This window comes from Mobula birostris, chromosome 6, assembly GCF_030028105.1.
Source record: "Mobula birostris isolate sMobBir1 chromosome 6, sMobBir1.hap1, whole genome shotgun sequence".
Classification (NCBI taxonomy): domain Eukaryota; kingdom Metazoa; phylum Chordata; class Chondrichthyes; order Myliobatiformes; family Myliobatidae; genus Mobula; species Mobula birostris.
The window spans coordinates 70,943,671-70,971,471 of NC_092375.1; the positions used below are offsets into that span (position 1 = coordinate 70,943,671).

A 27,801-nucleotide genomic window follows, 5' to 3' on the forward strand; every position below is an offset into this window, starting at 1 on the left:
CTCTTCAAAGAACTCATTGAAATTGGTCAAACAGGATCTGCCCTTGACAAACCTGTGCTGACTGTCTCTGATTAGTAACTGCTTTTCCAAGTCATCAATAGTCCTTTGCCTCAGAGTTTTTTTTTCTAGCATCTTACATGCCACTGATGTTAGGCTTATGGGTCTATAGTTACCATGCTTCTCCCTGCTGCCATTCTTAAAATAAGGACAATGTTTGCTATCCTCCAGTCATCTAATATCTAGCTTTTGTGTAGTGAAGATTTAACTTTCTCAGATGGAGCACTGGCAAACTTTTTCACTGCCTGGTGTGGCAGCCTGGGATAAATCTTATCTAATCGTGGGGACTTATTCACTGTTAAGACCGTAAGACGATAAGATATCTGAGCAGAATTGGGCCATTTGGCTTATCGAGTTTGCTCCGCCATTTCATGATGGCTGATCTCTGCCCCAATCTCCTGCCTTCTCTCTGTAACCCACCATGCCCTGACCAATCAAGAATCTATCAACCCCTGCCTTAGATATATATCAAGAATTGGCCTCCGCAGCTGCCTGTGGCAAAGAATTCCACAGATTCACCACTCTCTGGCTAAAGAAATTCCTCTCCAGTTTCAGCACATCCTTTCTAAGATAAGGGACCCAAAACTGCTCACAACACTCCAAGTGAGGCCTCACCAGTGCTTTATAAAATCTCAACATTACATCCTGTTAAGACTGCTTAGCCATCAAATACCTCCTTTTTTCCATAGAGGCCTGCACTAGATTTTTATCTACCCCTTCACTGAATTCTCCAGCTACAAAGGTGGGTTCTTTTGTGAATAATGATGAAAAGTATTCATTTAAAACCTCAGCTGTTCAATTTGGCTCCATGCACAGAATGTCCTTGTTGTACCTAACTGGCTCCACAATTTCCATCAAGGTTGCTGGTGAACGCAGCAGGCCAGGCAGCATCTCTAGGAAGAGGTACAGTCGATGTTTCGGGCCAAGACCCTTCGTCAGGACTAACTGAAGGAAGAGTTAGTAAGAGATTTGAAAGTTGGAGGGGGAGGGGAGATCCAAAATGATAGGAGAAGACAGGAGGGGGAGGGATGGAGCCGAGAGCTGGACAGGTGATTGGCAAAGGGGATATGAGAGGATCATGGGACAGGAGGCTCGGGGAGAAAGACAAGGCAGGGGGAACCCAGAAGATGGATAAGGGGTATAGTCAGAGGGACAGAGGGAGAAAAAGGAGAGTGAGAGAAAGAATGTGTGTATAAAAATAAATAACGGATGGGGTACGAGGGGGAGGTGGGGCATTAGCGGAAGTTAGAGAAGTCGATGTTCATGCCATCAGGTTGGAGGCTACCCAGACGGAATATAAGGTGTTGTTCCTCCAACCTGAGTGTGGCTTCATCTTTACAGTAGAGGAGGCCGTGGATAGACATGTCAGAATGAGAATGGGATGTGGAATTAAAATGTGTGGCTTGCTTTCTCTGGCGGACAGAGCGTAGGTGTTCAGCAAAGCGGTCTCCCAATCTGCGTCAGGTCTCGCCAATATATAGAAGGCCACATCGGAAGCACCGGACACAGTATATCACCCCAGCCGACTCACAGGTGAAGTGTCGCCTCACCTGGAAGGACTGTCTGGGGCCCTGAACGGTGGTAAGGGAGGAAGTGTAAGGGCATGTGTAGCACTTGTTCTGCTTACAAGAATAAGTGCTGGGAGGGAGATCAGTGGGCAGGGATGGGGGGGACGAATGGACAAGGGAGTCGCGTAGGGAGCAATCCCTGCGGAAAGCAGAGAGGGGAGGGATAGATCTGCTTAGTGGTTGGATCCCGTTGGAGGTGGCGGAAGTTACGGAGAATAATATGTTGGACCCGGAGGCTGGTGGGGTGGTAGGTGAGGACAAGGGGAACCCTATTCCTAGTGGGGTGGCGGGAGGATGGAGTGAGATCAGACGTGTGTGAAATGGGGGAGATGCGTTTGAGAGCAGAGTTGATGGTGGAGGAAGGGAAGCCCCTTTCTTTAAAAAAGGAGGACATCTCCCTCGTCCTGGAATGAAAAGCCTCATCCTGAGAGCAGATGCGGCGGAGACGGAGGAATTGCGAGAAGGGGATGACATTTTTGCAAGAGACAGGGTGAGAAGAGGAATAGTCCAGATAGCTGTGAGAGTCAGTAGGCTTATAGTAGACATCAGTGGATAAACTGTCTCCAGAGATAGAGACAGAAAGATCTAGAAAGGGGAGGGAGGTGTTGGAAATGGACCAGGTAAACTTGAGGGCAGGGTGAAAGTTGGAGGCAAAGATAATAAAGTCAGCGAGCTCAGCATGCGTGCAGGAAGCAGCGCCAATGCAGTCGTCGATGTAGCGAAGGAAAAGTGGGGGACAGATACCAGAACAGGCACGGAACATAGATTGTTCCACAAAGCCAACAAAAAGGCAGGCATAGCTAGGACCCATACGAGTGCCCATAGCTACACCTTTAGTTTGGAGGAAGTGGGAGGAGCCAAAGGAGAAATTATTAAGAGTAAGGACTAATTCCACTAGCCGGAACAGAGTGGTGGTAGAGGGGAACTGATTAGGTCTGGAATCCAAAAAGAAGCGGAGAGCTTTGAGACCTTCCTGGTGGGGATGGAAGTATATAGGGACTGGACATCCATGGTGAAAATAAAGCGGTGGGGGCCAGAGAACTTAAAATCATCGGAAAGTTTAAGAGCGTGAGAAGTGTCACGAACATAGGTAGGAAGGGATTGAACAAGGGGGGATTAAACCGTGTCGAGGTATGCAGAAACGAGTTCAGTGGGGCAGGAGCAAGCTGAGACAATAGGTCTGCCAGGACAGGCAGGTTTGTGGATCTTGGGTAGGAGGTAGAAACGGGAAGTGCGAGGTGTGGGAACTATAAGGTTGGTAGCAGTGGATGGGAGATCCCCTGAGCGGATAAAGTCGGTGATGGTGTGGGAGACAATGGCCTGGTGCTCCTTAGTGAGGTCACAATTGAGGGGTAAATAAGAGGAGGTATCTGCCACATCGTGTGTGTTGCTTGAATTTCCAGCGTCTGCAGAATTCCTGTTGTCCACAATTTCCATTATTCCTTTCCCTTAATATACTTAGAAAGCCCCTTTAGATTTACCTAATCCTTCCTGCCAACAATTTTCATGATCCATCTTAGTCTTGCTAATTTTTTAAGCCTCTCCCTTGAGCTCTTGTCCTCATGACAGGATTCCCCTGTCATTTGTTCCCTATACCTATCTCATTTGCTTCCTCTATTCTCTTTATCCAATCCTAAGTATACTTTGACAATCAGAGTTCCCTCTAGTTGTTGCCACTAAATTTTAGCCTTATAGAAACATGTTGGCCTTGAACTCTTGCTACTTCTTCTTTGATTGCTCCCCACTATGCAGATGCAGAAGTACCTATAAGTAGATTACCCCAGTCTAACTTTGCCAAATCTACTATTACGTTAATGAAATTGGCCTTAGCACAATTTAAGACCTTAATTATTGGTCAATTTCCATAGCTGCTTTAAAATATATTATCTTCAAAATAATACCCCACTGACACTCCCTGCACTTAACTATTACATTCTGCAAGCCAAGATCCAATAATACTTCCTTTGTTTATCTATCTTATACTGCATCAAAGAGCTCTCCAGGGTACATCCCTCTGAGCCTTTAGAGCAAAGACAATTCCAAGTAATAATTGAAATCCTCCAGTATGATAACCATATTTTTTATTCAGAGTTTGTAATCATCTTCTGTCTTACTCTTCTTTCTTTCTTGCTTGACCCCACTTTAAAAAAAAACTCCATAGTGAGTCCATTTGTAGCTCCATTGATAGTACACATTTTGCTGGGAGTTGCATTTGGACATACTTCTTGTGGAGACACTGAAAATGTTTCTTGCATTAAATTAAAACAATTGCACATCTATTAACGATATAATCTCACATTTTTTATTGAAAAGAACGATGACCAGAAATCTGTAGAGAAGGAAAATAAAGGATCTGATCATCTAGGAACTCTTCCTCCTGCCCCAGAAGCGGAGTCAGAACTAATCGTAGAGGCTGAAGCTAAACCAGTGTCAGAGTCAGGGGCTGAGCTAGTAGCAGAGACTGCAGCTGAACCAGCAACACAGCCAGTGGCAGAGACTGAAGCTGGACCAGTGCCAAAGTCAGTGGATGACCGAACAGCTGAGACTGCAGCTGAACCAGCAACACAGCCAGTGGCTGAACCAGTGGTAGAAACTGCAGCTGAAGCAGAAGGGCAGGACATTACCACATCTGAAATTGAGCCAATAAATAAAGGTGAAACATCTGTTAAACCTGAGCTACAACCTACAACAATTGCTACAATTCAACCCACAGCTGCAGCTAAGACAGAGGTGTCTACAGAAGTTGAAGAAAAATTTGCAAGCTGTTTTGAAGATCCATATAAGCGATCTGTGTTGTATATGGAGAAGCATAATATTCTACAGATATTTCAGGTTGGTGAGCACTTCAAAAGCAAGTTACTCTAGTCCATCTGATTAACAGGAGCTTAAGTTAATTGCAGACTTTTTTTTTCTGGTGCCAGGTTAATATTGTTTGGTTCTTCTTAGGGAGGTGTGAATTTGTGAATGGCTGGGTGAAGTTCTTCATGATTACTTGTCTTCCCTGCCTCATTATACATACGACAGAGAAGAGTCTTGCTGCCAGCAGGGTACAGGCCCTTCACCTGGTCTCTGCTGACCTGGCTGATCTCAGGCAGGGATTGGTAAGAAAATTTTCTGTTGCCATCAATGTCCCTGTACTAAGAAGGAAAGAAATCATTTAGGGTTCCTGCACCAAATTGTTTTCTAGTTACTTCTGCTACGTAACATAGCTGTAGATAAAAGCAAGATTTTCCTTATGTGTGGTTGAAGAGTTGGTGCAGGGGTGAGTGATTTCTGATTTGTGGATCACTGTGATCTCCTCTGGGGAAGGAGGACCTGTTCAAAAGGGATGGGTTACACCTGAACTCGAGAGGGACCTATGTCCTTTCGGGTAGGTTTCCTAGAGCTGTCAGGGAAGTTTAAACTAGGCTGGCAAGAGGATGAGAGCCAGAATGTTAGGAGAGATGATAGGACAGTTGGTGTAAAGATAGGGGCACTGTACAGACAGACAGTGAGGAAGGATAGGCAGAGGATAGAACATAAATGCAGTCAGATGGATGGGTTGATGTAATTAATGCAGGAAATATTAAGAACAAGGGTGATGAGCTCAGAGCATGGATCAGTTGATGGAATGATGATGATGTGGCTATTGCTGAAATGTTGCTGTTACAAGGGCAGGATTGGTTGCTTGATGCTTCGGCATTTAGATGTTTCAGAAGGGACAGGGAGGGACGTAAAAGAGATGGGGGAGGGGCATTGCTAATCAGGAATTGTATCACAACTGCAGAAAGGAAGCACATCATGGATGAATTGTCTACTGTAGGGGTTCCAAACCTGGCGTTCTCTGTTCTCTGACCCCTTGTTTAATAGTATTGTTCCATGGCACAAAAACAGTTAGAAACCCCTGGTCTACTGAGTCTGTGTAGGTGGAAGTCAGGAGCAGGATGGGAGCAATCATTCCAATGAGAATATTTTTAGCACCCCCCTGCCCCCCCCCCAATAGTAACAGGGCCACTGAAGATCAAATAAGTAAGCAGATTGTGGAAAGGTGCAAAAATAACAGGGTTGTTGTCATGGGTGAATTCTACTTCCATAATATTGATTGGCACCTCCCTAGATCAAAGGTTTTAGATGGGGCGGAATTTCTTAGTTGCATCCAGGAAGGGTTCCTGACACAGTCTGTAGTCAGGGTGACCAGAGGAGAGGCCATACTCTATCTAGTACTTGGTAATGAACCTAATCAGCTGACAGATCTCTCAGTAGGAGATAATGAGCACAATCCCCTGATCTTTAGCACAGCTATGGACATGGATAGGAGCAGACAGTATGAAAAAGTATTTAATTTGTGGAGGGAGGGAGATGGATGGATTATACCTCAGGTTATCGCACGAAGTGAGGGAAGAGATGGCTGGGCTTTGACAATGATCTTTGTGTTCTTCCTGGCCACAGGAGTAGTACCGGAAGATTGGAGGTTGACAAATATTGTTCCTTTATTCAAATGAGGTAATAGGAATAACCTGGGAATTACAGACCAATGAGTCTTACTTCAGTGTTGGCAAACTAATGGGGAATTCTTAGGGACAGGATTTATCAACATTTGGAGAAACATAGTCTTATGAGAAATTCTGCAGATGCTGGAAATCCAAAGCAACACACACAAAATGCTGGAGGAACTCAGCAGGTCAGGCAGCATTGATGGAAATGAAAAAACGATGATGTTTCCGGCCGAGACCCTTCTTCGGGACTGGAAAGGAAGGGGGATGATAGCAGAATAACAAGGTGGGGGGTGGGCAAGAAGGATAGCTAGTAGGTGATAGGTGAAGCCAAGTGGGTAGGAAAGATAAAGGCTTGGAGAAGAAAGAATTTGATATGAGAGGAGAAAGGACCATAGGAGAAAAGGAATTGGGAGGGGACCAAGGGGGAGGTGATTGACAGGTGAGAAGAAGTAAGAAGACAGAGTGGGGAATAGAAAAAAAGGAGAGATGGTGGGGAAATATTTCTTACCAGTAGAACTCAATATTCATGCCATCAGTTTGGAGGCTGCCCAGAGGGAATATGAGGTGTTGCTCCTCCACCTTGAGGGTGGCCTCATCATGGCACAAGGGGAGGCCTTGGACTGACATGTCAAAATTGGAATGGAAATTGGACTTAAAATGTTTGGCCACTGGGAAATTCCACTATTGGCGGATGGAGTGGAGGTGCTCTTTTATAAACCTACTGATTCCCACAATAGGTTTATAAAATCAGTAGGTTTATAAAAGATGTTGGTTGACAGTTTGTCTCAGAGATTGGGGCAGAAGGATCGAGAAAGGGGAGGGAGGTGTCAGGAATGGACCAAGTGAATTTAAGGGTAAGGTGGAAGTTGAAGGGAAAGTTGGCGAGCTCAGCACGGGTGCATGAAGTAGTACCAAGCAGTTGTCAAAGCAACAGAGGAAGAGTTGGGGAGCATTACCAGGGAAGGCTTGAAACATAGATTGTTCTACGTAGCCAATGTAAAGGCAGATGCCCATGACTACCCCTTGAGTCTGGAGAAAGTGGGAGAAACTGAAGGAGTCAATTAAATATTGTTGAGTGTGATGACCAGTTCTGCCAGATGGAGGAGGGTGGTGGTGGAGGAGGGGAACTGGTTGGTTCTTTTATTGAGAAAGAAGTGGAGAGCTTTAAGCCCTTCTTGATGGGGGATAGAAGTGTATAGGGACTGGACATCCATAGTGAAAATGAGGCAGTCAGGGTCAGGGAATTGAAGGTTATTCCTTCTGGTAAGATGGCAGCACGTTTGGATTCAGTGGCCTCTCAGGGGCCAATCAAAGGTGTTTTCTTTCTTTGTTAAAGTTCTTTTTTTTACTATTGCAAGATAATGCTGAATTCCAAGAACTTCAGGTACTGCAAGTCTATCCCATCAGTGAGCTGCACATTGGTGGAGGTGCTGGACTGGGTGCAGACTGTGTTGCTGCCTGCTATGTTGGAGTAGGTGTGCGAAGGCAGCGTGCAGTGTAACCGTGGGTGATCGCCTTCAACATTTCTCTTGCGATCACAAGACCCTGTTGGACATTGATAACGTAAGATACCGCAGGCCTGTTTCCCTTGTTTGGTGGCACGACAGATGGCAGGCAAGCTGTGTGGCCTCGGTTGTAGCCAGGGCAGGCTTGTCTGCTGCTGCAGTCCAGGAGAGGAGATGCCAGAGGTGGTGTAGCATGCGTCTGTGCTCAGTTGGGGAATGGCCCTTCACATCCGTGCTGCCCTCCAGTGTTTGATTGGTGGAATGACAGATTGGATTGCGTGCGTGTGTTTACTGTACCATCAATTTGCAGGATATGTCACTCAGGAAGCTGGCTATATATATGTTTTTATATGTGACTATGTTTTTTTGCTCACTATTTTGGATGTGCTGTATATGTTTTGCACAGAAGAACACTGTTTCATTCAGCTGTATTCATGTATGATTGAATGATGATTAACCTTGAATTTGATTTGATTGTTGGTGAGGAGACTGAGAGCTTGAGAAATGTCGCTGAAGTAGGTGGGGAGGGACTAAACCGAGGGGTGCAGAATGGAGTCAAGGTATGTGGACATTAGTTCAGTGGGGCAGGTACAGGCAGAGACAATGGGCCTACCTGGACAGTCAGGTTTGTGGATCTTGGGTGGGAGGTAGAAGCGAGCAGTGTGGGGTAAGGGAATAGTGATTTTCGTGGCTGTGGATGGGAGTTCTCCAGAGTTGATGAGGCCAGTGATGGTGTCAGAGACAGTTTTCTGATGGTCTGGAGTGAGGTCCTCTTCAAGGAGTAGGTATGAGGAGGTGTGCTTGGCCTCAGCAAGGTGGAGGTCAGTTTCTCACACTACAACAGCACCCGCTTTGTCTGCAGATTTGATGGTAAGGCTGGGATTGGCATAGAGGGAGTGGAGGGCAGTGCGTTCAGAGGGTTAAGGTTTGAGGAGGAGTGGAGAGAGGATTATTAGGTATAGTCAGCATGGCGTTGTGAGGAGCAGGTCAACCCTCATGAGCCTGATTGAATTAATTGAAGAAGTCGTAAAATATTTTGTTGATGGTAGAGCAATGGATGTGGTGTATATGGATTTTAGTAAGGCATTTAAATATGTTCCCCTTGGTAGGTCATTCAAAAAGTCAAGAGGCATGCGATCCTTGGAAACTTGGATGCATGGACTCAAAATTGGCTAGTCCACAGAAGGCAGAGGGTGGTAGTAGATGGAGCCTATTCCACCAGGAGGTTCACGACTAGTGGTGTTCCTTAGCGATCTGTTCTGAGAACCCCTGCTTTTTGTGACTTACATAAATATCTTGGCTGAAGAAGTGGAAAGGTGCATTAATAAATTTGCAGGTGACACAAAGGTCTGTGGCATTGTGGAAAGTGTAGAAAGTTGTTGTAGATCATAGGATGTAAAACTGGGCTAAGAAGTGGCAGATGGAGGGACTGAGGTGCAAGGGAATGTTGTATAAAAGTGGTTGGACCACACTTGGAGAATTATGTTCAGTTCTGGTCACCTCATTATAGGAAGGATATAGAAACTTTAGAGAGGGTGCAGAGGAGATTTATCAGGTTGCTGCCTGGATTAGAGAACATGTTTTATGAGGAATGGCTGAGCAATCTAGGGCTTTTCTCTTTAGTGTGTAGGACGATGAGAGGCAACTTGACCGAGCTGTATATGATTATAAGAGGCATAGATGGAGTGGACAGCTTGGGGCAAGAATGTTTAATACTAGAGGACATCGTTTAAGGTGAGTGGAGGAAGATGTGGGATGTCAGAGATAGATTTTTTATACGGAGAGTGGTAAGTATCTGGAATACACTGTTGGGGGTGGTGGGAAAGGCTGATACACTAGGAACACTTAAGAGTCTCTTAGGCAGACATGTGGATAAAAGAAATGGAGGGCGATGGGCTGTGTAGGAGGGATGGATTAGATTGATTGTACATTTGGTTGAAAAGTCAGCACATTGTGGGCATGTCTTATGCTATACTGTTCAGAATTCAATGCTCTAATTTCATTTACCATTCATTCACACTATGTATTCTAAACTATTTAGTTAAAAATAAAGGTTCTGTATATCTCCTGCAATCATAAAAAAGAGGTACATCCAAACAGCTGTCTATAAGTCAAAAGAGACCACTTTTTTAGTTTGGTTACCAATTAATTGAAGTACCTCAATCTGAAGCATAGATTATGGCCTATCTGTGTCATTCTTCTACATATTTTTTCCATGCAGGAATCAATCGGTGAGGATACATCATAGTTTTGTGATGACCTTGGATTCTGTACTGACTACTTCTGTGAATACCCCAGTTCACTCTTTTTTTTTAAGAATGGGATTAAGATTAGATTAAAATTCTGATTTGCTTTCAACAGATTATTTTTTGGACACAATATAATAAAAGCAAGTTAGAGTGCTTTATTAATGTCAGAGGTATGGAACTATTTAGCATTGGTGTGCTTATCTCAGATTTATTTACCTATGGAATCTATATTGTCAAAGTTCTGTGTCTGAATAAGTTCTAGTAGAATTGTAAATCTTTACAACTTCTGATCAGAATCAAATATTTTCGAGCTTTACACAGTCTAGTGTAAAGCACAGTAAGTTCTGCCTATTCTGTTCCTGTAACAGGTCAGAAATTCTTCTTTTGAGCACAGAAGCAGCGGAAAATGCTCAAGCAACACACATAAAAGTTGCTGGTGAACGCAGCAGGCCAGGCAGCATCTCTAGGAAGAGGTGCAGTTGACGTTTCAGGCCAAGACCCTTCCTCAGGACTAACTGAAGGAAGAGTGAGTAAGGGATTTGAAAGTTGGAGGGGGAGGGGAAGATCCAAACTGATAGGAGAAGACAGGAGGGGGAGGGATGGAGGCAAGAGCTGGACAGGTGATTGGCAAAGGGGATATGAGAGGATCATGGGACAGGAGGTCCGGGAAGAAAGACAAGGAGGGGGGGGACCCAGAGGATGGGCAAGGGGTATATTCAGAGGGACAGAGGGAGAAAAAGGTTGTTCCTCCAACCTGAGGGTGGCTTCATCTTTACAGTAGAGGAGGCCGTGGATAGACATGTCAGAATGGGAATGGGATGTGGAATTAAAATGTGTGGCCCCTGGGAGATCCTGCTTTCTCTGGCGGACAGAGTGTAGGTGTTCAGCAAAGCAGTCTCCCAGTCTGCGTCGGGTCTCGCCAATATATAAAAGGCCACATCGGGAGCACTGGACGCAGTATATCACCCCAGCCGACTCACAGGTGAAGTGTTGCCTCACTTGGAAGGACTGTTTAGGGCCCTGAATGGTGGTAAGGGAGGATGTGTAGCACTTGTTCTGCTTACACGGATAAGTGCCAGGAGGGAGATCAATGGGGAGGGATGGGGGGGACGAATGGACAAGGGAGTTGCGTAGGGAGCGATCCCTGCAGAATACAGAGGGGGGGGGGAGGGAAAGATGTGCTTAGTGGTGGAATCCCGTTGGAGGTGGCGGAAGTTACGGAGAATAATATGTTGGACCCAGAGGCTGGTGGGGTGGTAGGTGAGGACCAGGGGAACCCTATTCCTAGTGGGATGGCGGGAGGATGGAGTGAGAGCAGATGTACGTGAAATGGGGGAGATGCGTTGAAGAGCAGAGTTGATAGTGGAGGAAGGGAAGCCCCTTTCTTTAAAAAATGAAGACATCTCCCTCGTCCTGGAATGAAAAGCCTCATCCTGAGAGCAGGTGCGGCGGAGACGGAGGAATTGCGAGAAGGGGATGGCGTTTTTGCAAGAGACAGGGTGAGAAGAGGAATAGTCCAGATAGCTGTGAGAGTCAGTAGGCTTATAGTAGACATCAGTGGATAAGCTGTCTCCAGAGACAGAGACAGAAAGATCTAGAAAGGGGACATCAGTGGATAAGTGGCTAAGTTTTCTTCCTAGAGATGCTGCCCGGCCTGCTGCGTTAACTTTTCGATGATTTTAAGTTCCCTGGCCCCCACCGCTTTATTTTCACCATGGATGTCCAGTCCCTATATACTTCCATCCCCCATCAGGAAGGTCTCAAAGCTCTACACTTCTTTTTGGATTCCAGACCTAACCAGTTCTCCTCTACCACCACTCTGCTCCGTCTAGCGGAATTAGTCCTTACTCTTAATAATTTCTCCTTTGGCTCCTCCCACTTCCTCCAAACTAAAGGTGTAGCTATGGGCACCGTATGGGTCCTAGCTATGCCTGCCTTTTTGTTGGCTTTGTGGAACAATCTATGTTCCGTGCCTATTCTGGTATCTGTCCCCCACTTTTCCTTCGCTACATCCACGACTGCATTGGCGCTGCTTCCTGCACGCATGCAGAGCTCGTTGACTTTATTAACTTTGCCTCCAACTTTCAACCTGCCCTCAAGTTTACCTGGTCCATTTCCGACACCTCGCTCCCCTTTCTAGATCTTTCTGTCTCTGTCTCTGGAGACAGCTTATCCACTGATGTCTACTATAAGCCTACTGACTCTCACAGCTATCTGGACTATTCCTCTTCTCACCCTGTCTCTTGCAAAAACGCCATCCCCTTCTCACAATTCCTCCGTCTCTGCCGCATCTGCTCTCAGGATGAGGCTTTTCATTCCAGGACGAGGGAGATGTCTTCCTTTTTTAAAGAAAGGGGTTTTCCTTCCTCCACTATCAACTCTGCTCTTAAACGCATCTCCCCCATTTCACGTACATCTGCTCTCACTCCATCCTCCCGCCACCCCACTAGGAATAGGGTTCCCCTGGTCCTCACCTACCACCCCACCAGCCTCCGGGTCCCATATATTATTCTCCGTAACTTCCGCCACCTCCAACGGGATCCCACCACTAAGCACATCTTTCCCTCCCCCCCCCCCCCGCATTCCACAGGGATTGCTCCCTACGCAACTCCCTTGTCCATTCGTCCCCCCCATCCCTCCCCACTGTTCTCCTCCTGGCACTTATCCATGTAAGCGGAACAAGTGCTACACATGCCCTACACTTCCTCCCTTACCACCATTCAGGGCCCCAAACAGTCCTTCCAGGTGAGGCAACACTTCACCTGTGAGTCGGCTGGGGTGATATACTGCGTCTGGTGCTCCCGATGTGGCCTTTTATATATTGGCGAGACCCGACACAGACTGGGAGACCGCTTTGCTGAACATCTATGCTCTGTCTGCCAGAGAAAGCAGGATCTCCCAGTGGCCACACATTTTAATTCCACATCCCATTCCCATTCTGACATGTCTATCCATGGCCTCCTCTACTGTAAAGATGAAACCACACTCAGGTTGGAGGAACAACACCTTATATTCCGTCTGGGTAGCCTCCAACCTGATGGCATGAACATCGACTTCTCTAACTTTCGCTAATGCCCCATCTCCCCCCTCATACCCCATCTGTTACTTATTTTTATACACACATTCTTTCTCTCACTCTCCTTTTTCTCCCTCTGTCCCTCTGAATATACCCCTTGCCCATCCTCTGGGTCCACCCCCCCCCCACTTGTCTTTCTTCCCGGACCTCCTGTCCCATGATCCTCTTGTATCCCTTTTGCCAATCACCTGTCCAGCTCTTGGCTCCATCCCTCCCCCTCCTGTCTTCTCCTATCATTTTGGATCTCCCCCTCCCCCTCCAACTTTCAAATCCCTTACTCACTCTTCCTTCAGTTAGTCCTGACGAAGGGTCTCGGCCTGAAACGTCGACTGCACCTCTTCCTAGAGATGCTGCCTGGCCTGCTGCGTTCACTAGCAACTTTTATGTGTGTTGCTTGAATTTCCAGCGTCTGCAGAATTCCTGTTGTTTGCGGAAAATGCTCAAGTTGAGATCGGAAGAAGGTGAGGAATCCTTGACCTGTTCCATTTTGCAAGCCCCATTGCTGCATTTGTCTGGGGGGGCATGTCGGACGCTCTTGTGAGTTTGAAGTTGGGGTTTATGAGGTTTCAAGTTTTTGGTCAACATTGGCATGAGACCAGCTGAAACAAAGCTGAATATGTGGAGGCATAGCATTCCAAAGTTGATTTAAAATTACTCCAACATCTTGGCCAGTTAATCCTTTCTGTTAAGCTCCCTTTCTATTTTCTTTGAATAAGTCATTATTATTTTTGATTTTTCTGCTTCATTGAATATAAAATGCCTTTGGAAGTTAGTCACACACCTCTTCTTAGTATAATGACAATGCATAAGGTGAATAGTTTTATTGAGATACCGAAGTACTGCCTTAAGAGAATTATGGCTAAGTCCTTGCAGCTGTTATCTAAGTGAAATTGACAACTTTTGCTGTCAGTACACTGTGAAACTGACTGTAAATCTTCTCCCCAGATATCTTTATAAGTAAGTAGTCTGATTAAACTTCAGGTATTGACAGCCATTCACAATGTAAAAAGTTAATTCCTTTTTGCATCGGTGTAGGTAATTTTTCAATGATGTGCTAATCTAAAGTTACTGCTTGCCCAATTTTCTGGCTTTGAAAAGCTGATTTTGTATGTTTGAATTTTTATTTCCTGAGGCAATTATTTTAAAATTTTGACTTTTTAAAACAGCAAAATATTTATTTCATTTTTGTTAGTGTTTATGTTCATTACCCACAGGTTCAGATTGGGGGATTTCAGTAACAGCACAAGGCCAGTTGAAACAAAGACTTATCCTGTAAAATTACAACCTCCCGAAGTTAATTTATAGTTGTAATATTTTGATCAGATTAATGCTCACTGTTGGTGTAGAAATTACTTTACTACTGTTGATTGGATTTATAACAGGACATCATTTTCATACTATTTTAGAAAAATCCATAAATAATATGATTTTGTTATATGATTTGTGAGGTTATATGACACAAAACTGGAGGTGTGAATTCTGAGGGATAGTATGAGACACAATTTAGATAAGCATATGCTGTGGAATGGGTGGATAGGTCCAGATGATATTTATTGCTGAGAATGCAAAATACATTTTGACCGAGAAAAGGCAAAATAAACTGCATTATGGATATTATGCTAATATAATCAAAGATGGCGCTGATAAGTGGAAACATTTTGCATGCAGTTCCAATAGGAATCATCGGATGTTCCCATTTAGCTCTACTACAGTTGCAACCACAGTCACAGCCATGGGTACTTCAGTAAGCAACATTGTTTAAGATGTTCAACAAATCTATTGATACTCAAATTTGGAGGATTCTGGACTGCAGACTTGGGTCGTGAATGTAGTTTTCCTTTAAGAATAAGAAAGCAAGGAAGGTGAGCTGGTATGCAGGTACAATTGAAACACAGAGCCTTTAGACGCTCAATCCCTAGTATCCTGCTGGTGAATTTTAAGTCTCTGGAAAATAAAATTGAAGGCTTCAGAGAAAAATTAGAATACCAGAGGGACATAAGAGACTGCTTTGTACTTTGCTTCAGGGAAAGATGGCTCACCCCTTCTATTGTGGATGCAGTGCTGCAGTCGAAGGGCTTTATCAAGAAGATAGGACAACTGAGTCTTTCAAAGGTAGTGGAGTCAGGAGTATACTTTATGATTAACTCATCATAACACGGCAGTTCTATCTCAATTCTGCTCACCCCACCTGGACCATCTAGTGGTCAAGTGTCAAACATTTCATGTGCTGATGGAGTTTTTCCACTGTCAGCTGGTAGCCACCTCTGGCCAACATCAGGCAGGCACTGTAATCAGCTGTCACAGAACAGCACACCTTGATGCCTTCCCTATTATTATGAGGGATTAAAACCTGGCTAGCTTGAAGAAGTCTCTGAACAACAACCACCAACATACCACCTGTGGAACCAGAGGAACCAACACACTCGACCACTGTTATACCACCATCAAGAATGCTTACTGTACCATCCTATGTCTACACTTTGGAAAGTCCAATCACCTGACTGTATTTCTACTTCCAGTGTATAGGCAGTGACTAAAGACTGCAGCACCATTGATGAGGACCAAAAAGGTATGGTCAAAGGAGTAGGAGGGGGAATGCTTACAGGACTGATTTGGGTCAGTGTATTGGAAAATATTCAGGGATTCATTTTCAAATCTGAATCAATATGCCACAGATATCACTGACTTCATGAAGACCTGTGTGGATGAGCGTATGCCTTTGAGAACATACCCCAGGTATGCCCAAACCAAAAGTCATGAATGAACCAGAAGATTCATAGTCTGCTGAGGGCTAGATCTGTGGCATTCAAGTCTGCTGATCCAGTACTGTACAAGAAGTCCAGGTACAACTTACGGAAGGCTACTTTATGAGTGAGAAAACAATCCCAATTGAAGTTAGAGATGGAATCAGACGCACATCAGCTGTAGCAGGTTCTGGAGGTCATTACTTCCAATAAAGTGAAACCTAATGTTATTAATGGCTGTGATGCTTCACACCCAAATGAACTCAATGCCTTCCATGCAAACTTTGAAGGGGAAAATAAAACGACACCTGTGAGAATCCCTGCAGCGTCTGGTAACCCTGTGATCTCTGTCTCAGAGACCGACATCAGAACATCCTTCAAGAGGGTGAACCCTTTTGAAGTGTAAAATCCTAAAGATGTACCTAGTAGGGCACTAAAAACCTGTGCAAACCAACTGGAAGGAGTGTTCAAGGACATCACTGCTGCAATCAGAAGTTCCCACCTGTTTCAAAAGGGCGACAGTCATACCAGTGTGAGATGCCTCAACAACTATTGCCCCAGTAGTACTCATACTGACTGAAGAAGTGCTTTGAGAGGTTGATCATGGCCAGAATCAACTCCTGCCTAAACAAGGATCTGGACTCATTGCAATTTGTCTATCACCATAGTAGGTCTACAGGAGATGCAAACTCACTGGCTCGCCACTTGGCCTTTGATCACCTGGAGAATAGCAATACCTGCATCAGGCTGCTGTTTATTGATTACAGCTCAGCATTCAACACAATCATACCATTATTTCTAATCAACAAGCTCCAAAACCTGGACCTCTATTACTCCCTCTGCAACTAGATCCTTGACTTTCTCATTGGGAGACCTAGGTCAATGTGGATCGGAATTAACACCTTCTCCTTGCTGAAAATTAATCTGGGCACATCACAAGGACGTGTACTTAGCCCACTGTTCTACTCTCTCTACATCCACAACTGTGTGGCTAGGCACAGTTCAAACTTTGAATTTGCCAATGACATAACTATTGTTGACAAAATTTCAGATGGCGATGAGGAGCTGTACAGGAGTGAGATAGATGAGCTGGCTGAGTGGTGTCGCAACAGCAACCTTACACTCAACAGCAGTAAGGTCAAGGATCTGATTGTGGACTTCAGGAAGGGGAAGTTGAGGGAACATACATCAGTCCTCATCGAGGGATCGGCAGTGGAAAGGGTGAATAGTTTCAAATTCCCAGTGTGTCAACATCTCTGAAGCTCCATCCTGGACCCAGCATAATGATGCAATTACAAAGAAAGCATGACAGTGACTATATCTCATTAGGAGTTTGAGGAGATCTGGTCTGTTTCCAAAGACTTGCAAATTTCTACAGATGTATCGTGGATGGCATTCTAACTGGGTAATGGAATGGTCACTGCACAGGATCTGGAAAAAGCTGCAGAAAGTTGCAAACTCAGCCAACATGGGCACTTGCCTCCCCAGCATCGAGAACCCCCTTTTAAAGGTGATGCCTCAAAAAGATGGCATCCATCACCAAGAGCTTCCTTCACCCAGGACATGCCTTCTTCTTATTGCTACCATTAAGGAACAATACAGGAACCTGAAGACACACATTTTAGGAACAGCTTCTTGCCTTCTGACATCAGATTTCTGAATAGACAATGAACTCATAAACACTTCTTCACAATTCTTCTCTCTGTTTTTGCACTATTTATTTAATTTAATTTCCCTATATATTTCTTATTGTAATTTACAGTTTTATTATTGCAATGTGCAGCTGGCACAAAACAACAAATCTAATGACATATTAAATCTGATTCTGAAAAGAGATACCAAAACAGTGAGATTTGAAGTTAATTGATAAAACCGGTGAAAAGATAAGAAGATTGTGTCTCTAAAATTTGGCTTTATTTCCGCTAAACTCATATAAATAATGCAACATAGTTTGAGAAAATGGCAAAAAAAAGCTCATTCTATTTCAGCCTTTGTAAATAGACACCTAGAATGTAAGAACAAGAATGCCATGATATAGCTTTATCATTCAGTCACAACAGAAATGTGTTCCGTTTTGGGTGCATCATTGAAAGACGTAAAGGTTTTGGAGAGGGCGCCAAATGAGAGAATTTACTTTTATTTATAGACTCTAGAGGCTGTGATTACTCTCTTTAGAAAAGAGGTATGAGGAAATTACATAGAAGTATTTAAATTATGAAGAAGGTAAACAGAATAGATAGAAATAAATGGTTGTTATTGGTGCCAAAATCCTGAGACGTAGAGTGAAAATTATTGACTTTAAGGAGCTAAAATAGCAAGTGGAAATGCTGGAATTAATTGTATTTTCATTTGCTTGGGACCAAGAGATAGATAAATATTGCTATACTCTGGGCTACAGTGATTTCAACTGAATGGCTCAAGATTTTTCAAAGTCGTGCAAATGAATTTCTAGGAAAACTTAATAACCAGCATAACAACTCACTGGTTAATATGTAAATTGCTGTATGTAGGGATCTACTGGAACTAGTGCTAGATAGGAATTACTGTCATTGCTGGAATGATAAGATCCCTACCACACTGCTTGCCACATTTTTGTGAGAAGCTTCTACTAAGGTCAACACAATCCTCATTTTTATGTCATTGACAACAAATTCCGGGTTAGAGCAAGATAAATCTGTTATTCTTATTTGTGTTATTCTACCTGTTTACTTAATTAGTCAGCTTGTATATCTGGTTTTAGCATGAAATGACAAACATACCAGTCTTAAAGCAGTTGTGACTAATAACTAATTGTTTTTTTAATACCATCCAATGGAGATGATCATATTTTGCTACAATGACTTACTTCCAATTCTTCATGCAGAAGAGGAAATATGTTGTCCAAATAGGAATAAGCCAAAAAACTATAGGCTGATGAGCCTTATATTGTAGTAAGAAAATTATATGAAAAAATTATAAGGGACAAGATATATTTTTAATTGGAAAAGCTGGGATTAATTAGGGCGAATCAGTGTGGTTTTGTCCAAGGGAAATCCTAACTCAAATCTCATTCAGGTTTTTGAGGAGGTAACTAAGAAAATTCATGAAGGTAAGGAGATAAATATGTCATACGTACTGTAGACTTTAGCAAGGCTTTAGACAAGGTTCCACATTGTAGGTGGATCCAGACAGTTAAACCACATGTGATCTGATGAGTGTTGACAAACTGGATCCAAAATTGATTTGGTGATGGGAGACATAAGGTAGTGGTGGAAGGTTGTTTTTCTGTCTGGAAGGCTGTTACCAGTGGTATACCTCAGGAATTGGTACTGAAACCTTTGTTGTTTCAACACAGGTTGAGTATCCCTTGTCTGAAAATCCAACCTCCAAAAACTTCAGAAATCTAAATTTCTTTGGAGAGCTGACATGATGTCACCAATGTAAAATTCCACAAGGTGCTGGGGGTGTTCCCAGGCGATGCGCAGGTCTCTGAGCATCATAGACAGTTCTGAGAAGCAGCCTCACATCTGTTATGAACAGAAGTTAAAGAAAAATAGAAAAATTCTGCATAAAGCAAAAATAAAGATCGTGATCACATATTGAAAGAATGGAGCATCGGACTGAACATATGCTGCTTAACGGTATTGCTGATCATAAAGCAAGCAAAGATTGATCAAAACGAACTGAAAATTGACAGTAATTGTGAATATTCAGCAGGCTGGTTGCAGAAATTTAAGAAAAAGCATGGCATTAAAATTTTAAAGATTTTAAAGATAAAGCATCTGCTGATCACGAAGCATTAATAAGTTTGTGAAGATCATCGCTGCTGAACATCTTAACACCAGAACAAGTCTACAATACTGATTGGTTTTTATACCTTTCGTAAAATCAAATACAATGTAATGTAACCTTTTAATCAAAACACGGCATCGTAGGTGGAGGCTGAAATCTTGCCGTCATTTGTTGTTTGATAGCTGTTTCAAGTATTTTCCTGATACTGCTGTGTTGTTTTTGTTACCCTGCGCACATTATATTTTCATTATATTAATGGTATGTAATAATTTTTGCTGTTAAGTACTGTACATACGTATGATGAACAAGTGTAAGACAAAGACTGCTTACCGGCAGCACATAAATTCAGAGTCAGAAATGATGGCGATCCCAAGTTCTCTCATTTAACATTCCAACATCTGAAACGCTTCTGACCCCAGGCATTTAGGATAAGGGGTACTCAACCTGTATAGTTAAATGACTGGTAGTAGATGTCTGATTGCTGACGAGATGAAAATCGGAGGAGTCATAAATAGTGAAGGAGGATGTCTAAGGATACAGATAGATGTAGATTCAGCTGAAAAGTTGGACTTTGGGAGCGATAGATGGAATTTGATCCAGACAAGTGTGAGATTATGCATTTTGGGATATCAGATACTAGAAGGACATTTACAGTAAATAGCATGGGCTTTAGGAGTGTTGATGTACAGCAAGGCCTTGGGTTCAGGTCCATAGTTCCTTTTAGACTGAAAACACAGGTACAAAGTTCAAAAATTAAAATTTACTATCAAAGTACATTAAATATAACAGAATCAATGACAGTCTGGCCAGCTTGGGCATTCAAGCAGAGTGTAGAAGACAACAAACTGTGCAACTACAAAATAAAGAAGACATAATAATTAATAAATAAATATACAATAAATATTGAGAACGTGAGTTAAGAGTGCTTGAAGGTGAGTCCATTGGTGATGGGAACATTTCAATGATGGGGCAAGTGAAGTTGAGTGATGTTATCCCCTCTGGTTCAAGAGCCTGATATTTAAGGGGTAGTACCTGCTTCTGAATTTGGTCCTTCTTCCTGACAGCAGCAGTGAGAAGGGAGCATGTCCTGGGTGGTGGGTGTTTCATGTAGATCTGCTCAATGGTGGGGAAGGCTTTACCCATGATGGACTGGGCCATATCCATTACTTTTTGTAGGATTTTCCCTACAAGTGCGTTGGTGTTTCCATAGCAGGCTGTAATGCAGCCAGTCAATATACTCCCTACTACACATCTATAGAAGCTTGTCAGAGTTTTAGGTGTCATACTCAATCTGTGAAAACTCCTGAAGAAGTAGAGGCGACCTGTGCTTTCTTCATAATTGCACCAGCATGCTGGGTCGAGGACAGGCCCTCTGAAATGATAACACTGAAGAATTTAAAGTTCTGACCCTCTCCATCTCTGATCCTCTGATGAGGACTGGCTCATGGACCTCTGGTTTCCTTCTCCTGAAGTCAATAATCAGCTCTTTGGTCTTGCTGACATTGAGTAAGAAGTTGTTGTGGCACCACTCAGCCACATTTTCAATCTCACTCCTATACTGATTTATCACCACCTTTGATTCGGTCTATGAGAGTTGTGTTGTCAGCAAACATAAATATGGCATTGCACCTGTGCTTAGCCACACACTCATAGGTGTAAAGTGTGTAGAGCAGGGGACTAAACACACAGCCTTGTTGTGCACCTGTGCTGATGGAGATTGTGGAGGAGATGTTGTTGCCAATCTGAACTGACTGGGGTCTGCAAGTGAGGTAAACAGGGATCCAATTGCACAAGGAGGTATTGAGACCAAGGTCTCAGAGCTTATTGATTAGTTTTGAGGGGTAAGTTGCTTTTACTTGGAGAATAGCACTGGAACTCACTGCCTGAGGAGAATGTGGAATCAGATACAAAAAAGGACATTTAAGAGATATTTTGACAAATACTTGAATAGGCAATGCTTAGAAGAATATGGAAGTAATGAAGAAAAATTGGATTAGCGTAGATAGGCATCATGATCTGCACGGACAAGTTGAGCCGAAGGGACTGTTTCTATGCTGAATCATTCCATTACTCCGAGTCTTTTCAAAAATATTTGGTATTAAGTTATTTTGCATAGGTACGCCGATGAAAAATACTTCATGAGAAACACCTTCACTGCATTCCAACATTGTAATAATAGTAAAAAAAAGATAATCAAAAACAACCGAATATTAGCTATCATGCAGGAATTGGTTTTGGGGTGCAAGTAGTTGTGGTGCTGGTGAGAGGGTAAATGTAGACCAAAGTCCTTTCTCTCTGAAACCCAGCAACTGCTGCATATAGGGGTCTTAAATAGGAGATGTTTCAGTAGCAACACTAAGTTTCTGATGAATATGCTAAACGGAGTATGGAATAATGGTGATTCCTCAGCCTTCAGACTAAAACGCAATATTAATATTCAGTCACTGGCCTGAAAATAAATAGAGTAAATGAGGCATAACGTTCTGGGAAAATTGCACAATGAATAAATTATATGTAAAATACTACAATAAGCAAAGATTTCCAGTAAGCTGAATGAAAAAGTAAAGGAATAAATAATTTAAAAAATTGGAACATGCTGGGTTTCACTAAACAGTGCAAACTTTTCAGAAATCAATTAGTTCTTGTAAAGCACTATATGTTTTTTATAAAATAAACATTTTCATAAAATTACCAAAATGAAAATGTAAGCACCCACGTAACTCAGGTAGGAGGATTAACAGTTTTTAGACTGGGTTTTTAATATTAATTCTGTAAAGAAATGTCACAGATTTTAAATATATTTTGTTTTACAGAACATGACGGAAAATCTGGTATACGAAAGACCAGATGACCCCCTTGAGTTCATGTTACAGCAGGTATGAGATGTACCACAAAATAATTTGCAACATTAATAAAAAAGCTGTTGCCCAAGGTTATCCTGCACCTCAGTGGGTAAATACACGGGAAAGATTAAGCTGAGGTAGACAGGTGAAGAAGCTCCCATTTGAAAGTCTAATCTAGGATTCTCAATTGAGATAGCTTTAGAATAATACAATTGATCTAGGAATAGTTTACCCATGCACTCTGCCATAATACTCATTAAAGAAAACTGTTCTATAGACAGTGATATTAAACCAGATTGTGATTCTGATTAAACCTGATTCTGATATCTTGGTAATTCTAATTATTTTTCTAAATCTACTCTCTTGTCACAGTGACAATTAAAAATAAAAGCAGGAACAGTTGCAAATGTTCAGCAAGATGGGCAACAATTGTAGGGAGATAACTTTTGTATTTCCAACTTAGCTCTCTAATGTGGCTGCAAATTTCCTATTATATTTTTGTTCTACTATTAGTGAGCCCAATTTTGACTGACCTGCAACCATATCAACATTTTGAGAATGTTTTTACTGTTTAAATTAACCCTCACAAAATAATAATCAATTTCACCCAACAGATTTTCCCACTTTCTGGAAATTCCAAATGAAGATCTTTAAATTTATTTGCTATTTTACTATTTGTTTACTTTATCATTTAATGACATAATGCTTCAATAGTTTCCTTGTTTAAAATTAGTTCTTCCATATCCTTATGACTAAAGTTTTTTTCTGTCTGAATATTATGCATACCCATGTCTCCCTTCATGTAACTTATTGTGATTGGTTTTGTTTTCCTATTCTTCCCTTCTAGGTTTAAAATTTTGCACTTCCGTATTTTAACCACTTCTTTAAATTGTAGCTCATCTGTCTTTTCCTACTTTGAATCTTTGCTCCCTGTCTTTCCCTACTTCCTAAAAGGTCACTCTTCACCTATCTTCCTTTTCTACATTTTGATCTCAATGCTGTGCTATTCCCAAATGCATATTCCCCAGAAATTTCTTCCTGCCCCCCATCCCCATATGTTGGATTGTCTTCAAATCATTCTCAATTTTTGAGGTATGAAACTGCAGCAATAGGCGTTCCATTACTTTAAATAATTCATGTCATTAGTATTGTTATAAATTCCCTGTAGATTCCACAACAAATGTTGAAGATATTTGCGACAAAAACTCTTTAAATGTATTTAGTTCTTGTTGAGTTGTGATAAGATTTCTTCTTGCCTTTTTATGCATTTGATCCTCTGGACTGGATTCTTTGGCACAGAATATACTCTATTTTAAATCAATAGTTATTTCCTTGTTTTATAATGGACACAATACGGTGAAGTTCACAATATCTATTCACAATATGTGACTATTTCTGCTCCATGACAGATACAAGCAATGATCTGGATGCGTGACCAGCAAGAATTCTGTGTGGAATAAACTGCACCAGAGCCGACTGGGCTATGAAAACATTATGTAGGAGTTGATGTGTTTTGATTTTTAATCAAGCCTCCTCTTATTGTTTCTGTAATATCATACAGTATAGTGTAAAATACAGAACACAAGACAAGTGAACAATGCCAAAGATTGAATGGATGAAATTGTACCCCTTTCCCAAACAGACACCAAGATCAGGTCAATATTTCTAATCATGGATGTATATTTTGCATGAATTTGATGTTAAGATTTACAATGATAGCAACTTTTTTTTCTGAAAACAAACATATGAATGCATCTTTTTACATCTGGTCCATCTGTTATTATGGACAAGTTAACAGGGCATATGAAGCCATTAAATAATTAGGTAGAATCAAATTGCTTTTATGAAAGGGAACTTGTGTTTGACAAAGCTAACACATTTTTGAGGATGTATTTAGCTGTGTAGGTAAGGATGGGATGGGGTGATTTGTGCTGTGAGTGGATAAAGTATATCTGGATTAAAACATTTAATAAAGTACCATACAAAAAGTTATCACATAGATAAGAACTCCTTTGACAGAGAAAAGACAATGCAGAGTTAGTTAAAATAAAAGAATCTCTTACAGCTAGACAGGCTTTTACTGATAGGTTAATAAAAGAATCAATGCAGGTCCTCATACTACAACATCTTCATTGCTCAGATAAAACTATAGAGTGTAGTAAATCTAAATTTGCCAATGGTACAAATATAGATGGGAAATCAGATTTGAAGGCAATAGGTGAAATAATTGATCACAGGGTGACACATTTTATGTAAGGTGGAAAAATATGAGATAGTTCACTTTAGTAGGAATAATATACTAACTTTTGTAAATAGTGATAGGGTATCACTTGCAAGACTGTGCAATATGTACTAACTGGAATATTACGAGAACAGACCTGGCAACTGAAAACTGGGCATCCACTGGCTAGAAGGGTAGATAATGAAGGGGGTGTGGGGGTGGTTTGAGCTTGGAGTGATGTTGTGTACTTAATATTTCAGTAATGTTAGAATATTAGAATAATCTTGTATATATATCATTTGATTAAGCAGTCTTGCTCATTTAAATAATTAATTACAGGTTATATGTAAAAATACGTTAATTGCATACGTCGTCACGCTACCATGTGAAATGTGTGCCTCACTTAAAAGTAAAACTCAAAGTTACACCCATGCTTTGGACTCCCATGCCTTCCTTTGATTTAGTTTAATATTTTGAAGTTACAGAACATAACATTGATGACGAGGTATTTTCAAAACAACTCCGAGATGGGCACTGACCCGTTCAAGTGCAGCGAAGCTTTCAAGTTTAAAAAAAACAAAGCGAGGAATGGTTGAGTTAAATGCAGCCCAGTACATGCAGAGATGTTGAGTTTTTAAAAAGGCCATAAACAGGAGAATTCAGGGTTCATAAAGAGTGAGCACCGGGTGATGATCATCATTTAAAAAAATCAGAAATGGCTGGATGCATGGAAAGATTGACGAGTTTGATTACACAACAGGTAATTGGCTCGTGTATACTGAGCCATTGGAACAGAGTTTTGAAGCAAATGAAATAACCAATAAGAAGTGAGTGCCAATTTTGCTAAGTGAATTGGGTTTAAAAGGATACAGTTTGCTTCGAAGTTTAACTGCTCCAAACAAACCGTCAGAAACTAGTTTTGCTGCTATTGTAAAAGTGATGCAGGAACACTTGGAACTGAAGCCATTGTTCTCTTCACGGAAAGACTGAGTTCAATTCCGATGGGAGGATGTTTTCAAAATTCTAAGATTTATGGGATTATTGGACTGTGGTTTATATTGCTCTCCTTCAGATTTCTATGTTTACTTTCTTGTTGCCGATTGGCAGGTTGGGGTTCCAGGTGGGCAATATGGTAGTTTTTGTGAGGGGATGGATTGGATATTTGGGGTCTGATGTTCTTGTTGGTATTTCTGTGTGTGTGATCTGTTTGTTTTTATGTGTGACAGAGGGGGTGGGGGTGTGATGTTATTGTCACCATTTTTATCATGCGAGATGGGGTTGGGGGTTTGGGATTTGATATTCCAGCTGCTGTTTTCCATGGGGGTGATATGTTAACTTTTGTGCAAGGGAGGAGGTGGGAGTTTGGGGTTTGTGAGTTTTCTTTTTCTTTTTCATGCGGGTATGGGTTGATGTTATTTCTCTTTTCTGTATTTGATGGTTATCTGGAGAAGATGAATATCAGAGTTGTATTGTACATGCATACTTTGACAATAAAAATGAACCTTTGATCCTTTGAGTGACACAGGACTGTGTAGCCTTGAAATTTACAATGTGAAAATTAGCATTGGACAAGCAATATGGTTGGGTTGAGTTGTTCTCTGATGTTGGCAATCCATTTGCAATAGTTTTGTCTCCATACAAGGACTTCACTTGTGATGCATACTCTGAATGCTTCCCTTTTATGCACTTATCAATCAGTTGATTAGTCGTCATTATGGAGACGTAATTGCAATGTAGGAAAGGGGTCCCATCGCTGATTGGTTGCATGGTGAACTCTGTTTTCTGGAATTTTGCCTCAGAAATGGGATCGCGGTCTACATGTCTTCCAGGACCTCTCTTGCATGCCACATGTTTGCTTGTGTCATAACTTTCACTGATGCCCAGTTTTAAGAAGGCAATGATAATCCCAGTGCCGAAGAAGATCAAGGTGGCATGCCTGAATGACTATCGACCTGTGGCTCTGACATCAATTGCTATGAAGTGCTTCGAGAGATTTGTTACGGCACACATCAACCACAGCCTACCAGTCAACCTTGTCGCTTTGCAATTCGTCTACCGGAGCAACAAGTCAACGGCAGATGTCATCTCTCTGGCCCTACATTCCTCCTTGGAACACCTGGAGAATAAAGACGCATACGTAAGGCTCCTTTTCATTGACTACAGCTCTGCCTTTAATACCATCATTCCAAATAAACTGATTCGTAAGCTCCGGAACCTGGGCCTTAGCACTCAGATCTGCAGCTGGATCTTCAACTTCCTCACAGACAGGACCCAGGCTGTAAAAATAGGGGACAAGCTCTCCTCTACAATCACTCTGAGCACCAGTGCCCCACAAGGATGTGTACTTAGCCCCCTGTTGTACTCACAGTACACCCATGATTGTGTAGCCAAGTTTCCATCAAACTCAATATATAAGTTTGCTGATAACACAATTGTAGGCCAAATCTTGGGTAATGATGAGTTTGAGTACAGACAGGAATTTAAGAACCTGGTGGCATGGTGCAAAGACAATAACCTATCCCTCAACGTCAGCAAGACGAAGGAATTGGTTGTTGACTTCAGAAGGAGTAGCAGACCGCACGACCCAACTTACATCGGTGGTGCGCAAGTAGAACAGGTCAAAAGCTTTTAGTTCCTCGGGGTCAATATCACAAATGACCTGACTTGGTCCAACCAAGCAGAGTTCACTGCGAAGGCCCACCAGCGCCTTTACTTCCTCAGAAAACTAAAGAAATTTGGCCTGTCCCCTAAAACCCTCACTAATTTTTATAGATGCACTGTAGAAAGCATTCTTCGATGGTGCATCACAACCTGGTATGGAAGTTGTCCTGTCCAAAACTGAAAGAAGCTGCAGAAGATCGTGAACACGGCGCAGCACATCACACAAACCAATCTTCCGTCCTTGGACTCACTTTACACCGCACGCTGTCAGAGCAATGCTGCCAGGATAATCAAGGACACGACCCACCCAGCCAAAACACTTTTCACCCCTCTTCCCTCCGGGAGAAGGGTTAGGAGCTTGAAGATTCCTGTGGCCAGATTTGGGAACAGCTTCTTTTCAACTGTGATAAGACTGCTGAACGGATCCTGACCCGGATCTGGGCCGTACCCACCAAATATCCGGACCTGCCTATTGGTTTTTTGCACTACCTTAGTTTCCATCTTTTCTATTTTCTGTTTATGATTTATAAATTAAATTTTTAATATTTACTAATTTTTACTATTTTTAATATTTAATATTTGTAATCCAGGGAGTGGGAAGTGTAGAATCAAATATCGCTGTGATGATTGT

The 27,801-nt window shown here is 42.2% G+C and overlaps 1 protein-coding gene across 1 annotated transcript in view; it reads left to right on the top strand.

The window, feature by feature from the left end:
• The window catches only part of LOC140199815 (uncharacterized), a 38,036-nt gene extending 12,255 nt beyond the window's left edge, over window positions 1-25,781 (top strand). The window contains exons 2-4 of the mRNA XM_072262312.1: window positions 3,939-4,457; window positions 22,259-22,321; window positions 23,698-25,781. Coding sequence (XP_072118413.1) covers window positions 3,939-4,457; window positions 22,259-22,321; window positions 23,698-23,748 — 633 coding nt within the window. The 3' untranslated portion in view covers window positions 23,749-25,781. The remainder of the gene's footprint in view (window positions 1-3,938; window positions 4,458-22,258; window positions 22,322-23,697) is intronic.
• The last annotated feature ends 2,020 nt before the right edge of the window (window positions 25,782-27,801 follow it).